Source organism: Hylobates moloch, unplaced genomic scaffold (assembly GCF_009828535.3).
Source record: "Hylobates moloch isolate HMO894 unplaced genomic scaffold, HMol_V3 SCAFFOLD_1, whole genome shotgun sequence".
Lineage (NCBI taxonomy): Eukaryota > Metazoa > Chordata > Mammalia > Primates > Hylobatidae > Hylobates > Hylobates moloch.
The window spans coordinates 1,417,091-1,434,934 of NW_026652276.1; the positions used below are offsets into that span (position 1 = coordinate 1,417,091).

General features: G+C 45.4%; 1 protein-coding gene across 13 annotated transcripts in view; it reads left to right on the top strand.

Annotated features, from left to right (window-relative positions):
* ANKMY1 (ankyrin repeat and MYND domain containing 1) overlaps positions 1 to 17,844 on the top strand; it is a 109,062-nt gene that overhangs the window by 27,575 nt on the left and 63,643 nt on the right. For all 13 annotated transcript variants that reach the window (XM_032761982.2, XM_032761956.2, XM_032761936.2 and 10 more), the window contains exon 5: positions 15,908 to 16,380. In XM_032761982.2, coding sequence (XP_032617873.1) covers positions 15,908 to 16,380 — 473 coding nt within the window. The remainder of the gene's footprint in view (positions 1 to 15,907; positions 16,381 to 17,844) is intronic.

Genomic DNA, 17,844 nt, shown 5'->3' on the forward strand with positions numbered 1-17,844 from the left:
CTCAGCCTCCCAAATTGCTGGGATTACAGGCGTGAGCCACCGCGCCCAGCCTATTTTACCTATAATTTCAAAGCCAGTTTGTTTAGTGAAGATTTACTTAAATCTCGTGAAAACTGCTTGGACTTATTTATTACTAATTATTACTCAACTACTTATTAATTATATTTTATTAATTAAGTAATTATAAGTAATTACTTATTAATTAAGTAATTATAAGTAATTATTTATTACTTAATGAAATTGAAATTAAGTAAATAATTTACTTAACTTCAATTCATAAATTTACCTTAATTTATGAGTTGAAAATTGCTTGGACTTATTTACTTAATTTATGAGTGCTCTTTTATTTATAAACCAACTTGGTAGACTCAACCTATAACATAATAAATGTATATATATATAAACACATCTAGACATGTATACACACACACACACACACACATACAAAGATTCAATAGCTTTTACCTTGGAACTCTAGCCGTGAGATAGCAATACAAACTCACCAGTCTACAAATTTGTTCACATGTCTGAACTCTGTTAGCCTCAATAGGTAATCCAGTGAAGGCTGTGGACCAAAATTTTAGGTAAAGCAGTTTCCATGGCAGTTTTTTTTTTTTTTTTTTTTTTGAGACGGAGTCTTGGTCTGTCGCCCAGGCTGGAGTGCAGTGGCACGGTATCAGCTCACTGCAACCTCCACCTCCCAGGTTCAAGTGATTCTCTGCCTTGGCCTCCAGCGTAGCTGGGATTACAGGCACCTGCCACCACGCCTGGCTAATTTTTGTATTTTTAGTAGAGATGGGGTTTTGCCATCTTGGCCAGGCTAGTCTTGAACTCCTGACCTTGTAATCCACCTGCCTTGACTTCCCAAAGTGCTGAGATTACAGGCATGAGCCACTATGCCTGGCCCTTTTTTTTTTTTTTTTTTTTCTGAGATGGAGTCTTGTCACCCAGGCTGGAGTGCAGTGGCACAATCTTGGCTTGCTGCAGCCTCTGCCCCCTGGGTTCTAGCAATTATCCTGCCTCAGCCTCCTGAGTAGCTGGGATTACAGGCGAACGCCACTACACCCAGCTAATTTTTGTATTTTCAGTAGTTGGGGGTTTCACCATGTTGGCCAGGCTGGTCTCAAACTCCTGACCTCAGGTGATCTGCCCACCTTGGCCTCTCAAGGTGCTGGGATTACAGGCGTGAGCCACTGTGCCTGGCAAGCAGTTTGATTTTTAAAGGCCAAACCTCCCCAGACCCCAAAGAGCACTTGGGCCAAACAGCACCCCAGAAGAACATCACCTGAAACAGACTAATCTGGCCCAACTCTGCTTAAAACAGCAACATAGGCCCAGCATGGTGGCTCACGCCTGTAATCCCAGTGCTTTGGGAGGCGAGGCAGGCGGATCACGAGGTCAGGAGATCAAGATCATCCTGGCTAACATGGTGGAACACCCCGTCTACTAAAAATACAAAAAATTAGCCAGGTATGATGGCACACACCTGTAGTCCCAGCTACTCGGGAGGCTGAGGCAGGAGAATGGCGTGAACCTGGGAGGCAGAGCTTGCAGTGAGCAGAGATGGTGCCATTGCACTCCAGCCTGGGCAAGAGTGAGACTCCATCTCAAAAAAAAAAAAAAAAAAGCAACATAATAGCCACATGGAACTCAATCTTGCTTTCCCATTGAACAGCAAACTCTGAATTCCAAAGAATATTAGGGCCAAAAAGTATTACAAAAGAATTATCAGTTTACTGAATTTTAATTTCCCATGACACACACACAAACAATCACCAAAACACAATCCAACTGCTGCAGCAAGAAAGAAGCCCCAAGAGTGTCCCAACTGAAGCAGTCGGGGTGCTTCCTCTCTTCATCGATTGGGCTTGGTCACCCTGCAAACAAAAATTCCTTTGGAATTTCCCAAATTAAGAAGAGCTGATCCTGCTGTCTGGCACTCACCAAAGATACTCACTTTCCCAGGCACACACACAACACACAGTTACAAACAAGCCCTCAGGAGTGTCCATGCTGAAACAGTTGGGGTGCATTCCTCTCTTAGTCAGTTGGGCTTGTTGAACCTGCAAATGGAATTTCCTTTAAAAATTTCCCAAATTGAGAGGAGCAGATCCTGCTGTTTGGGCCCACAAAGGACACTCACCTATCTTGATGCAGATGTGAAATTTCAAAGACAGTGCTTCTAAGGTGATCAGGAACGCTTCTGGGGCTGGCAGCAGTGGGGCCAGAGAGAGATGGAGACTCTCACCTCCAGCCAAAATTGGGCTGGCAGCTGTTTAGGAGGGCTTCTGAGACTTCAGGCCTTCAGCAATGCTAATCCATGAGCAATGCATTCCATGAGCAATGCGTTCCTTGTCAGGGAACAAAAATCTGTTACTGAAACACCGTGGGTTCAGTCTAGGTCCTGCTGCTCACCCTACAGAAAGCCAGTCACTGAGACCAGGAGTATTGTAAAAGAAGAAGGCTTTAATCGGGTGCTGCAGCCGAGGAGACTGGGGCTCAGTCTCAAATCCATCTCCATGACTGACTAGAACTAGGGGTTTAGATAGCAGGGAAGAAATGTAACAACGGGTAGGAAAACAGGAACTCAGGAGGGGTAAGGAAGCAATCATGGTGAATGAGGGGCCTGGAGTCTCATTGGATGCAGTGATCTGGTGAGTTTCAATTCTTTGATACTTTTTGAGAGACCTGGGCTTCCTTTCCCGAGGAAAGAAGCACATAAAACAAAGTTTCAAGCTTTAAGACCAGAAGGGTCAATTTCTGTGTTTATCCTAAAAACTGTCTATGGGACTGTTGGGTCAGTTTCATGACCATGGCTCAGGGAAACAATCTCAAGGAGTCCTGAGAAAGTATGCCTGAGGCAGTCAGATTAGTCTTATATGTTTTGTTTAAGGGAGACAAGAACTACAGCAAAGACCTAAAATACATGGAAAACACACATTGGTTAGGTCAAAAAAGGTGGGATGTCTGGAAGAGGAGGCTTACAGGTTATAGGTGGATTCAGGGACTCTGTAATTTGCAGTTGGTTAAAGGCTCTATCTAAAACTTGGAGTCAGCACAAAGGAATGTTTTAAGTTAAGGATGCTACATAGCAAGATTGATGGCCTGCAGGTGTGGCCTTGCCATGCCTGGCTTTAGGTCCTGTTTATAATTGGGTATCATTGCTATAGAGAGTCTGTTTTGTCAGCCTTCTGGTCTCTATTTTTAAACATTAGTGCTGGTCAGTTGTGTCTCTCCAAAAGGGAGGGGGTGTAGCAAGGTATGTCTGACTTCCCTTCCTGCTATGGCTAAGCACACAGTTTTTCAGGTTTTTCTGGGGTCCTTTTGGCCAGGAGGGGGTCCATTCAGTCTGTTCAGGGGGATTAGGATCTTATTTTTAGTTTACAATGAAATCACACAATGTGCAGCCTTCTGAGTCTGGCATCTGACACTTAGCATCATGCATTTGAGATTCATCTGTTTGTTCCAGGAGTTTGTTCCTTTTTATTGCTTAATACATTTTCATTGTGTGGAGCTACCATAGTTTATTCCCCTGATGAAGGACATTTGAGTTGTTTCCAGTGTTTGGCAATTATGAATAATCCCATTGTGTCTGGAATTGGTGGGTTCTTGGTCTCACTGATTTCAAGAATGAAGCCGCGGACCCTCGTGGTGAGTGTTACAGTTCTTAAAGATGGTGTGTCCGGAGTTTGTTCCTTCTGATGTTCAGACGTGTTCAGAGTTTCTTCCTTCTGATGGGTTTGTGGTCTTGCTGGCTTCAGGAGTGAAGCTGCAGACCTTTGCGGTGAGTGTTAACAGCTCTTAAGGCAGTGCGTCTGGAGTTGTTTGTTCCTCCAGTCTGGAGGACGTTCGAATGAACGGAGCTGTTCATTCCTCCCAGTGGGTTTGTGGTCTCGCTGGCCTCAGGAGTGAAGCTGCAGACCTTCGCGGTGAGTGTTATAGCTCATAAACACAGTGCAGACCCAAAGAGTGAGCAGTAGCAAGATTTATTACAAAGAGCGAAAGAACAAAGCTTCCACAGTGTGGAAGGGAACCCGAGTGGGTTGCCGCTGGCTGGCTTGGGCAGCCTGCTTTTATTCCCTTATCTGACCCCACCTACATCCTGCTGATTGGTCCATTTTACAGAGAGCTGATTGGTCTGTTTTGACAAAGTGCTGATTGGTGCGTTTCCAATCCCTGAGCAAGACACAGAGTGCTGATTGGTGCATTTACCATCCTCCAGCTAGACATAAAAGTTCTCCAAGTCCCCACCAGATTAGCTAGATACAGAGTGCTGATTGGTGCATCCACAAACCCCGAGCTAGACACAGAGTGCTGATTGGTTCATTTACAATCCTTTAGCTAGACACAAAAGTTCTCCAAGACCCCACTAGATTCAGGAGCTCAGCTGGCTTTGCCTAGTTGATCCCCCGCCAGGGCCACTGGGGGAGGTGCCCGCCAGTGCCGCACCGCACGCCCACACTCCTCAGCCCTTGGGTGGTGGATGGGACTGGGAGCTGTGGAGCAGGGGGCGGCGCCTGTCAGGTAGGTTCTGGCTGTGCGGGAGGTGGGGGCGCTCGGGCATGGCGCGCTGCAGGTCCTGAGCCCTGCCCCGTGTGGAGGCAGCTGAGTCCCCATGAGAATTCGAGTGTAGTGCTGGCGGGCCGGCAGTGCTGGGGGTCCTGGCGCACCCTCCGCAGCTTCTGGCCCAGGTGCTAAGCCCCTCACTGCCTGCGGCTGGAGGCACCGGCTGGCCGCTCTGAGTGCAGGCCCTCCGAGCCCACGCCCACCCAGAACTGCCGCTGGCTGGCGAGCACTGCCCGCAGCCCCAGTTCCCCCCCGCGCCTCTCCCTCCACACCTCCCTACAAGCAGAGGGAGCCGGCTCCGGCCTCAGCCAGCCCCAGAGAGGGGCCCCCACAGCAGGCTGAAAGGCCCCTCAAGCGCCGCCAGAGCGGACGCTGAGGCAGAGGAGGCTCCAAGAGCGAGCGAGGGCTGCTAGCACGTCCCCTCTCGCCATTGTTAAAAGAAAAACTTAAGCCGAATTAAATTTAAGGGAGTTTAATTGAGCAGTGAACGATTCATGAATCCGGCAGCCCCCAGAATCACAGCAGATTCAGAGAGACTCCAGCACAGCCACGTGGTGGAAGAAAATGTATGGACAGCAAAAGGAAGGTGAAATACAGAAAAGAGAGGCGAGGTACAGAAACAGCTGGATTGGTTGCAGCTCAGTGTTTGCCTTATTTGAACATGGTTTGAACAGTGGCTACATTTGATTGGCCAAAACTCAGTGATTGGCGCAGGTGTGGGCTATGATGAGTTTACACCTCCACTTGTTGTGGTTCACAGTGTGCAGAAAAACCTTTAGGCCAAACTGAAATATGTAAGGAGGCAGCTTTAGGCTAAACTTGATTTAACGCCGTTATAGACATACACACTTAGTTATTTTTGTACAGGTCAACATGAAGCACAGGTCTGCGTGTCACTTGGGTAGGTACTTGGGAGTGGGACTGTGGGGTCATGTGGTGACTGCTTAACCAAGTGGCTGTTGTCAACCTAAAGGAAGAGACTGAGGCAAAATTTAATGTAAGTAGAGTTTTGAGGACTGCAAGGTTTGAGGACTGCAGCCAGAGAGAAATAAATTCAAGTTTCCCGGAATAGATGCTCCAATCAGCAGTAGTTACAAGTTAGGTTTTAAAGGAAAAAAGAAGGGGAAATTCTTAAGTTATTTACCAAGAATTTAACATTGGTTCATTAAAATCACAGGAGCTACTGACTGGATATTGTTTTTTGTATCAGAAATCCTACGAACATGAAGACAATAGGCGAGGGTCACATTGTGGAACTTGTGATAACATTTTGGTTAACTTATCAGGAAATCTGGAAACTATAGGTAAAGGAAAAACAAAAGGCCTTGAAACAAGTACCCTGGGCCTGGCTGCAGGTCAGGGTGGGGGCCTGACTGAAGCCTCTTGCTGATCTCTCTGGGCCTCCACTTTAGCCGCCCTCACATTCCTCAGGCTTCTGTGAGATACATTTTTTCTGGCTGTGCTGTTTCTTCTTTTCTTCTTTTTCGTTGAAAGTGAATATTTGGCTGGGTACGGTGGCTCACAACTGTGATCCCAGCACTTTGGGAGGCTGAAGCAAGAGGATTGCTTGAGCTCAGGAGTTTGAAACTAGCCTGGGCAACATAGTGAGACCCTCTCTCTATTTATTTTAAAAAGAAAAATAGTTTTAAAAAATCTAAGTGAATATTTAGAATGAGAAAAAATTACAATAAATTATACATTTAAGAAAGTGGCTGCATGCAATAAATATTATAGAATCCAGGGAAAAAGCATAGTCTTTTTATTAATTAATGGCCTGATCCACCTCTATAAAACTTCTTCTATACTTTTTGGTTGTCTAATCTTTGGCTGCCTCTTCATATGTAATATTTTCTTGTAGAGAAGAGAAAGGCAATGCAATACATCTTATGTTACTGCTCAGTTGTTTTTTTGTTTGTTTTTAGAGACAGTCTTGCCCTGTTGCTTCGAGGGTTTCAATCTCTGACGTCTTATTACCACTCGGTCTTGTCACTGTTACTTTAGTTTTAGCCTGTCTAGTAGTCATGCAGTGGCATTGCATTGTGGCCTGAAATGGCCTTTCCCTAAATGAGTGGCGATGCTGAGCCCCTTTTCATGTTTCTGTGCCCTCTGTGTTTCCTCTGGCTAGTCTTGCCAGGGAGGTGTCAATTTTATTCATTTTCCCCAAGGAAACAGCCTTCAGCTCAGTTGAGCATGCCATTTGATTCTATTTTCTTATCCAGTTCATCGATTTTTTCCAAAAGAAAAAGAAAAGGAATTTGCTTTTCTTTTCTCACTTATTGATACTCTCTTTTTCTTCGTATCTAATGTACATACTTAATGATATATATTCTTTCTAAGCATGGCTCGTAATCCAAAATTTTGGCTATATTATTTTCCTTCAGTTCAAACTACGTTCTCATTTCTGTTGTGGTTTATCTTATAGGAGTATTGCTTGACGTTCAGGCTCTTCATAGTTTTTTGTTACTGATTTTCTGCATTCTTGTGTGCCTTGCTGTGGTTGCAGTTCTTTGACATTTAGAGACTTGCTTTATGACCCAGACTATGGCCGACTTTTTAAATGTTTTTGTATTCATGAAAAGAATATGCATTTTGCAGTTAGTGAGCATAGTCTTTATATGTGCTTGGGTCACTTTTACTATTTGTGTTATTCTCTACTATTTAGGGGGGTGTGGTGGGGGTGGGGGACAGGGTCTTGCTCTGTCACCCAAGCTGGAGTGCAGTGGTATGATCACAGCTGAGGACTAAACTCTGATTTTTTAAAAATCTTGCCCAAATTCCTACCTAAGGGGGTCTAGGGAGTCATGTCCTACAAACCATACATTCTTACCAGATGGGTTTTATTTGACCCTATATATCATGACTTACTTTCATTCTGACTCTGGTGTAACATTGTGTGACAAGAAAATAATATTTATCCCCAAAATATATTTACTTGTCACACCTTGAAATTGCCCTGCAAAGTCTCTTGTGGGAAAAATCCACGTTCTATAGAGAATCCCCTTTCCCCTTTGTTTTCCTTCCTCTCTTTCCAGATCCAGGAGATAATCAGCTAAGAGCCAGGCACCCTTTCAGGTCCCATAAGAAACATTTTACAACCTGCGCTCTCTCTGAAATCTGCTATCTGAGAGATTCTTCTGCACAATAAAACTTGGTTCTTTATCTTAACCTGAACATTCCTTTCCATTGATCCCAAGTAAACTGGGTTCAGATAAACTCAACCAATTGTCAACCAGAAAATATTTAAATTTACCTATAGCCTGAAAGCTTTGATTTGTTCCACTTTTCTGAACTAAACCAATGTATTTGTTTGATGTCTCATGCCTCCCTAAAACATATAAAACCAAGCTGTACCCCAACCACCTTGGGCACATGTTCTGAGGACCTCCTGAGGGCTGTGTCATGGGCCATGGTCACTCACATTTGGCTCAGAATAAATCTCTTAAAACGTTTTACACAGTTTGACTTTTTTCATCGACACAGCTCACTGCAGCCTTGACCTCCCAGGCTCAAGCAATCCTTTGCCTCAGCCTCCTGAGTAGCTGGGACCATAGGCATGCACCATCACACCCTGATAATTTTGTTTTTGTAGAGATGGGGTCTTGCTATGTTGCCCTGGTTGGTTTTGAACTCCTGGGCTCAAGTGATCCTCCCACCTCAGCCTCCGAAAGTGCTGGGATTATTGGTGTGAGCCACCGTGCCCCATCTTGTCTAAATCTGACATGCTTTTTTTGACTGCTCATTCCGTTGATGACTGAGAAAGGTATGTTAGAATTTCTCACTGTGATTGTGGATTTATTATTATTATAATCCTGTCAAATTTTGCTTTATTTATTTTGAGACCATATTGTTAGAAGAGTCAAACTTTTGAATTAGTATGTCTCCCTGTAGGTTGAATCTATTATTTTTATGAAGTGATCGTCTTTGAGTCAGGGTCTTGCTGTGTTGCCCAGGCTGGGGTGCAGTGGTGCAACCATGGCTCGCTGTAGCATTGACCTCCTGGGCTCAGCTGATCCTCCCACCTCAGCCTCCCTAGGAGCTGGGACCACAGGCATGCATCACCATGCTGGGTTAATTCTTTTATGTTTTGTAGAGTTCTCACTATGTTGCCCAGGCTGGTCTCAAACTCCCGGGCTCAAGTGTTCCTTCTGCCTCAGCCTCCCAAAGGTTTAGGATTGCAGGCATGAGCCACTGAAGAAATCTCTTGTCATGCTTTATGATCCAAAGTCTAATCTGTAGATATTAACAAGGCTACATTAGCTTTCTAGGATTACAGGAGTCAAGTCCTGCCTTCTAGGCAGAGGATGCATATCAAGAGCCCCAGTGGATGCCCGAAACTGTGGATAAGCTCCAGTGGATGCCTGAAACTGGATAGCATCAAGCCTTATATATACTAGGTTTTTTCTATCTAATAAGTGAAGTGGCTAGTAAGTGACGAGTGGATGGGCAGTGTATGGAGTGTGGAGACACTGGATAAAGGCACAGTTCACATCTCAGGCAGGACTAAGCAGGAAGCTGTGAGATTTCATCTCAATACGCAGAATGGTATGTAATTTAAAACTTATTAACTGTTCATTTCTGGAATTTTCCATTTAATATTTTTGGAGTATGGTTGACCATGAGTAACTGAAACTGTGGAAAGCAAAACTGCAGATACGGAAGGACTCCAGTATTTTTCCTGTGATGCGTCTTTCTCTATAACTTTACTTTCAACCTTTCTGTTTCATTATGTTTTAGATATTTCTTCATTTTACATTTTTTTGTATTTTTTTCATGACGCATCACTTTACCTAAAAAAAGTGTGTGTGTGTGTGTGCGTGTGTGTGTGTGTTTATTGAAATCCAGCCCAATAATTGTCACTGGTCATTTAGACCTGCATTGTCCAATGTGGTGGCCACTAGCCATGCATATCTCCTGAGCACTTGAAATGTGGCTGGGCCAAGTTCAGGGGTGCTGTGAATGTGAACCACACACCAGATCTTGAAGAATTATTAAGAAAAAAGAATGTAAGATACATCAACAATTTTGAATATTAAATATATGTTGAAATGATATTTTAGATTGAGTTAAAATATTTTTTAAAAATAATTCTACCGGCTTCCATTTACTTACTGTAAAAATTTTAAATTATATACTTAGCTCATGATTTTTCTTTTGTACAACTCTGATTTTAGACCATGTACATCTCATAGTAATACACTTGCTTTACACCTACTATCTTATTGTGCACTTTTTCTTTGTTCCAACTGTTATACATTTCTTCTCTTTTTTCTCATCTTCATTTGGGTTGATATGGTATTTTAAAAAACAATTTTGTTTTCACATTATCAGTTTCAAAGTTATACACTCTTTTTTTATTATTTTAGCAACATCCTAAAAATTACAGCATACATTCTTGATATACTAATTCTAGTATTTATAGATACGTTTAATTTTCTAGGAAAATGTATGAAACTTAGACTATTTTTTAACTCCATTTATCCCTTTTTGAATTCTGTGCTGCTATTGGGATCCATTAAAAATATATAAGGGGCCGAGGTGTGGGGGCCCCTGCCTGTAATCCTAATACTTTGGAAGGCCAAGGCAGGAAGATCACTTGAGGCCAGGGGTTCAAGACCAGCCTGAGCAATAGTGAGACCTCGTCTCTACAAAATAAAAATAAGAAAAATTAGTTGGGCATGATGACATGCACTTGTAGTCCTAGCTACTCAGGAGTCTGAGGTGGGAGGCTCGCTTGAGCCCAGGAATTTGAGGACATATATAGGGGGGATTGGAGGAAACTTCGGGTGGTGATGGATATTTTTGTGGCCTTGATGGTGGTGATGGATTCATGGGTGTAAACTTACTCCTAAACTCATCAAGTGTCTACATGTATGTGCAGCTTTTTATATGTTAGTCATACCCCCAATAAGGGTGGCTTTATATCTATGTCTATCTAGTCTCTCCAAGAACTTACTATAGTCAGCATTTTTAGACTTACCCAGGTATTGTCACCTTCTCTGCTCTTACTCCTTCCTGTGTTTCTGGTCTTTTATCAAGGGTCACTCTCCCTGAATTTAATTAATTACTTTTTTTGTACACTTGCCTTCCCCAAAGTGTCACTTTCTTTCTGCCTGAAGAATACCCTTAGAATTTGAATGTGTATTTGAAGATGGTATTCTTTTGCTTGTCTGAGAATCAGTTGTTTTTGCCTCAGTTCTTGAAGAATATCCCCACAGGACAGAGTTCTAAGTTGATAGTTATTTTCTTGAGCACAGTGAAGATTCTACTCCGTTGTTTCCTGGCTTCCATCTTTGCTGTTGAGAAGTCAGCTGTCAGCCTATTGCTCTTTTGAACATATTCTGTCTCTTCTTTGGCTGCTTTGAGGTTTTGTCTTTCTTTGGTTTTCTGCAGTTTCAATGTGATGTTTCCATTTGTGGATCTGGAAAATTCTCAACTATTATGTCTTCAAATATTGCCTGTACCTCATTCTCTCTCCTCTCTCTCTGGTACTCCAATTGCAGGTGTTAGACCTACTCACAATACCCTCTGTGTCTCATTTCTGTGTCTTCCATTTTTATATCCTGAACATGCTATTCTTCCACTAAAATTATTTTCTTAGTATTTTTTGCATTTTTTAGTCAGTTTTATTGAGATAAAATTTGCATGCAGCATGATTTACTGATTTTAAGTAACCAACTCAGTGAATTTTGAGCAAATGCATATAGTCATTTCACTACCACCTTGATCATGATTTAGAATATTCCCATCATCCCCCAGAATTTTTTCCAGCTCCTTTATAGTAAACCCCTACCTCCACCCTCTAGCCATTGACAACTACTAATCTGCTTTTTGTCATTGTAGTTTCCCTGTTTCTATAATTTTATATACATACAATTTTACTGGGTGTAGTATTTTATGTTTGATTTCTTTTGCTTAGGGCATGATTCTTTTGAGACTCATACATATGTTTTACATATTTCAGTCAATTTAAAAAAATTATGGGGTAGTATTGCATTGCATAGATATAACACAAAATTTTTATTGATTCACCAATAAATGCATATTTGACTTCTTCCAAATTTTTGGTTTCTATGAATAAAGCTGCCCAGAACAGCTGATTGGAAGTGGACATATATCTTTGTTTTCACTTGGATAAATACCCAAGAGTGGGGTTGCTGGTCAAAACAGTAAGTGTATGGTACATTTTATAAGAAATGGCCAAACTGTTGTTCAAAGTGACTGTGCCATTTTGCATTTAGTCATCAATATATGAAAGTTCCAGTTGTTTCACATCCTTATCAACACTTGGTATTGCCAGTCTTTTTATTTTAGCCATTCTCATGGGTGTATGTGGTATGTCATTATGGTTTGAATTTTTAGTGCTCCAGTGACTAATTATGTTGGACATTTTTTCATATTCTTGTTTGTTATCTATATATCTTCTATGGTGAAGGGTTTATTTGTTTTACTGATTATTAATTGGGTTATTTATGTTCTTATGGACTTACAGAGTTCTTTATATATATATTCTGATATTTATAAATATTTTATCCCAGTAGTGGCTTGCCTGTTCACTTTTCTTCATGACTTTTTTTTTTTTTTTGAGACGGAGTCTCGCTCTGTCGCCCAGGCTGGAGTGCAGTGGTGCAGTCTTGGCTCACTGCAAGCTCCGCCTCCCGGGTTCACGCCATTCTCCTGCCTCAGCCTCCGAGTAGCTGGGACTACAGGCGCCCGCCACCATGCCCGGCTAATTTTTTGTATTTTTAGTAGAGATGGGGTTTCACTGTGGTCTCGATCTCCTGACCTGATGATGCGCCTGCCTCAGCCTCCCAAAGTGCTGGGATTACAAGCGTGAGCCACCGCGCCCGGCCTATGACTTTTTTTTTTTTTTTTTGTATTTATGTATTTATTGAGACAGGGTCTCACTCTGTTGCCCAGGCTGGAGTGCAGTGGTGTGATCATAGCTCACTGCAGCCTTGAACTTCTGGTCTCAAGTGAGCCTCTCAACTCAGCCTCTGAGTAGCTAGGATTACAGGTGTGCATCATCACACCAGCACAATTTGTAAATTTCTTTTGTGGAGATTGGGTCTCCTGACACCCTTCAGTGGCGATCAGAATGTTAGTTTCTCTTTTTGGATTCTTTATGAATGTATGGATTTTAATATATTTGATGTGTTTCAGTCCACTGAAGTTATTAGGCTTTTGGATGCCAAAATTGTCCCATCCTTAGCCAGAGATGGCCTCTTTAGCTTTTGAGATTCTGACATATCTCCAGCAGGTGTTCCTGTGTTGATGGTTTTCTTTTTTTTTATCCTGGCATGTGCCTCTAGACATGAATATGCATAGCTTTCTTGCTTTCTGCTGTGGCAAGAAGTTCCAGGCTCCTTTGTACATTTTCTGCTCTGAACCTGCAATCAGTTGTTTATCTATCGAGTGGGACGTGGTCCTTGGAGACCATAATTTGGGTGTTCATTACTACCACATTGGCTAGTTATTTCTAGACTTTTTCAGTAGAACAATGCAGAAAAGACTCTTTTTAATGAAAAAATACATTTTCATACTGATATTTCTAATTCCAGTTTAGGAGAACAGGCTTTTACTTTACAGCTGTGGTATTGCATTTCTTTTCTCTTAGTTGTAAAAATCTTGGTTTCTAATCATTGACAAAAGCTCTTGTTTGCTTTTTCTCATAACATATGTACGGTTGCATCACAATAACAAAAACCAGACAGAGCTGTTGCTACCATGATGATGACTAGAAACAGTGCAAGGCTTCCCTGCTGCTCCTTCTGTCCCCAGGGCTCGTCCCACAGCAATGTGCACTCATCCCCATGGCTTGGGGGCTCATGGAATGATTCCTCTCTGGATAATCCACCACTGAGATGTAGAGCTGCATCCACTTGCTTTATTTTGCTTTCTTGGGATTCTATTTTTAATATCTTTCTTTCATTTTGCTTTTTAATTATGCAAAAAAATTACGTTGTTCCAAAGCTAAATCTAGAAAACAAGGTCTGGACAGAGGAGTCCGGCTTGGAGCCCTTTTTCCTCCATCTTGGTTCCTCCCTTGCCACCTGTGCCCTTTTCATAGCTTGGGGCTCATCTTTGCATTTGCAAAGCAGGAGCAGTGTGCACACACGCTCCTTTCCTGTGGGCGGTGGGAGGTGCCCTCTGGGCTGTGACCGCGCTGCCATGTTCTCCTCCTTGAGGCCGCCTTGCCTCTTCATGCAGCTGCTGAGGAAGGACTGAGGATGTGGGCATTTCCCTGTCTTTGTTGTGCCATGCTGAGCCACGGTGAATAGTCTTGCACAGGAATCTTTCTGCACTTTTGCTGGTGATCTTTGGTCAGCCTTCCTAGAAGTGGTATTGTTTGGTCAAAAAGTAAATTTATATCAAAATCAGGCTTTCTAAGGCCTGCGTTATGTTGCATGCCGTGGACACACTCTCCTTTATTTAACCTTGGGGTTACTATTATTATTATCTGCTCTTAGATATGTTGCTATGGTGAACAAGTTTGTGACTGTGTCTGTGATGACACAGTCGTCTGTGATGATTTCCTTATGATGGGTCCCAGAAGCAGAACCACGGAGTCCTGGTCGTAGCCCCCTTGACCTCAACGTTAATCGTGGGGGCCATTTTCTCGCTGCTGCCTCCTTGCCCACGGCCCCCCTTTTCTTGCTCTACCCCCAAGTTTTTCCTGCCCCATCTGATCCAGTGACTTAACGCCTCCTCAGGGGCTCTCTGAAGCTCCTTGGGCGAATGTGCAGCCCCCTTGCTATGCCCACCAGGCCCTCCAGACCTGCCTGGTACCTGCCTATGTCCCCACCTCACCTGTCACTTCTCTCCACCTCCACCGCACTGAGCCGCCCCAAAGGCTCTTCTGGAAACAGTCCCACTGCCCAACTCCCTTGCAGAGCAAAGCCAGCCCGAGCACGCTTCCCTTCATTTCATTTTCTGCCTCCTCTTCCAGGCTGCAAGCTGCTTGTGGGCAGGGGCCTCATGAAGCCACGCATCCCCAAGCGCCCAGCCTGGGCTTGCAGCTGGAGATGCTCAGGCAGTGTGTAGCATGGGTGGTGTATTAGGCCATTCTCACGTTGCCGCAAAGAAATACCTGAGGCTGGGTAATTTATAAAGAAAAGAGGTGTAATTGGCTCATGGTTCTGCAGGCTGTACAGGAAGCATGGCTGGGACAGCCTCAAGAAGCTGCCGGTCATGTTGGAAGGTGAACGGGGAGCAGGCACATCATGTGGTGGGAGCAGGAGCAAGTGGGGGAGGAGGTGCCACATGTTTTTAAACAAGCAGATCTCGCGAGAACGCCCTATCATGAGGGCAGCACCAAGGGGATGGGGCAAAACCACTCATGAAGGATACACCCCTGTGATCCAGTCACCTCCCACCAGTCCCCACCTGCAACACTGGGGATTACAGTTTGACATGGGATTTGGGTGGGGACACAGATCCAAACCACATCAGGTGGAGACCTCTGAGATGGGAGTATTCCTATTTCATGGATGAGCATGCGGGCCCCAGGGAGGGAAGCGTCCCTGTCGCCTACTGTTGCAGGCCTCAGTGCCTTTTCCTGTGCTGTCTCCTCTGCCCACCGTGCCCTCCAGGCATCCTTCAATGCCATCTCAGGAAGATGCACCTCCCCTGGGCAGCAGGCCCCTGACTGTGCTCCCTGCCCTGGGCACCTGGCAGTGGCCACTCACTGGTTGTTTCGTGAGGCCCTCCTGGGTGCTTTCTTCCTCTCCTACACTGTGGCCTCCACTGCCCACATGCAAAGGCCTGGGAGCTGCTGGGTTCCTGGAAGCAAGGATTGGCTCCCCTTCTTCCTCTGTCCCCCTCTTTCTCCTTCCCTTCCCTCCTCCCTTTGGCCTCTTCTCCTGCTCTTCCCTCCTTCCTCCTCCTCCTCTTCCTTTCCTGTATCTCCTCCTCCTCCTCCTGCCCCTTCTTGGATCATACCTGACCTGCTGCCTGCTTACTTCCTCCCCACCTACTGCTGCCCCAGCCTGTCGGGGTGTTTGGGCTGGGTTCCCTAATTGAACCCAGACCTGGCATCTGTGACACGCTTTCACCATGAGACTTCCATCATGTCCTCACCTCAGAGGCCACCGAGACCTCCCTGGCTGCCCCCTTGCCCCTCCATGTGGCCTCTGGAGTGCCCTCCTTCCTGTTCCTCGGGAGAGCTGGTCCGCCTCGGTCCCTGGGCAGCACAGCCTAAGCCTCCAGAGATGTTTACTGGGTGAACGCATGCATTTCTTGGGAAAGTTTTCTTTTTTAGGATTTCTTTTGACGTTACAAACATGATCACAGTGTGCAGCTGGGTCGCGTCATCTCTCCTCGCCTTATTGCGCTTCCTTGGCAGGGGCTGTACAAAGCGGACCAGCGGTTTGGGCCAGGCGTCGAGACCTACCCCGACGGCAGCCAGGACGTGGGGCTATGGTTCCGAGAGCAGCTTATCAAGCTGTGCACCGAGATCCCCAGTGGCTTCTCCCTCCTCAGCTACCCTGAGTTCTCCAGCTTCATCACCCACAGCCCTGCCAGGATCAGCTTCTCAGCAGAGGAGAAAACGGAGTGGGGACTGCAGGAGGGACAGGACCCCTTTTTCTATGAGTATAAGCGGTTTCTTCTGAATGACAACCTAACGCTGCCTCCAGAAATGTATGTCTACTCGACCGACAGTGACCACCTGCCCATGACAAGCTCTTTCCGCAAAGAGCTGGACGCCCGCATCTTCCTCAATGAAATTCCTCCGTTCGTTGAGGATGGAGAACCCTGGTTCATAATCAATGAGACCCCTTTGTTGGTCAAAATCCAGAAGCAAACTTACAAGTTCAGGTGACTAGTCTGCTACTGCTCCTCCCCTAGGGCCCTGCACTGTGCAGGCTGCCCTAGGCAGCTTCTTGAGGTCCCCGGCCAGCTGCCGCTGACAGTGCTCCCTCAGGGTGACCTAAACACACTCCTCCCATTAAGTGACTGATGTGGGCGATAATGAAGGGAGGGAAAGCCCCTGCTGACTCGAGCTGGGAGGCAGGCCGGGTCCTGGGGCCCTGCACGTCTGTGCAGGGGAATGAGGGTCTCAGGATCCCACCTGCCCACTCTTGGGGACAGGAGTGATCAGAAGGTGGTTTGGTGAACGTGCAGCCAGGGGAGTCCCGAGGCTGTTGTGGAACCTGAGGGGGATGTGGCTGGGGAGAATCTCCTGAGCCCATGGAGCTAAGGGTGAGTCCTGGCCCTGGGCCCTGTGCATTTCCCCTTGTGCAGGCCATAGCTAGTGTCCTGCCCCCACCATTGCGTCAGCGCCTACGTGTTCTATGGGCCAAGTCTCCTCTCGGTTGACATGGAGAGCAGGGTTTGTTGTTACTGTTATATGGTGGTAAGGGATCTGCCTGAGAGCCAAGGGTGGGAGCACAGGGCAGTAGTGTTGGGGCCCACCCGGGCCTTTGACTTGTCCAAGGATGGCGTGAAAAGATGCTCTGCTCTGTTGGTCTTCCAAAAACCCTCCTACCCTACCCAGAGCTCCAGGAAAGTCAGCCACTACCTAAGGAGAAGTGTTTAATTTTTGGGGGGGGCAGGGGGCAGGCACGGAGTCTCACTCTGTCACCGAGGCTGGAGTGCAGTGGCGCCATCTTGGCTCACTGCAACCTCCGCTTCCTGGGTTCAAGCAGTTCTTTGCCTCAGCCTCCCGAGTAGCTGGGATTACAGGTGCCTGCCACCATGCCCAGCTAATTTTTGTATTTTTAGTAGAGACGGGGTTTCACCATATTGGCCAGGCTGGTCTTGAACTCCTGACCTCATGATCCACCCGCCTCAGCCTCCCAAAGTGTTGGGATTATAGGTGTGAGCCACTGTGCCTGGCTGAAGTGTTTAATTTTTTTTTTTTTTTTTTTTTTTTTGAGACAGAGTCTCGCTCTGTCGCCCAGGCTGGAGTGCCGTGGCGCAATCTCGGCTCACTGCAAGCTCCGCCTCCCGGGTTCACGCCATTCTCCTGCCTCAGCCTCTGCGAGTAGCTGGGACTACAGGCGCCCGCCACCACGCCCGGCTAATTTTTTTTTATATTTTTAGTAGAGACGGGGTTTCACCGTGGTCTCGATCTCCTGACCTCGTGATCCGCCTGCCTCGGCCTCCCAAAGTGCTGGGATTACAAGCGTGAGCCACCGTGCCCGGCCGAAGTGTTTAATTTTTAAAAATTAAAATACTCAAGAACACTTTTAATTCCTTTCCTAAATATTGACCTCAGATGTCCCTAAACTGTTTCAGAATGCATATTTTCTGAGAATAAGTGGCTGCTTTTTCATTCAT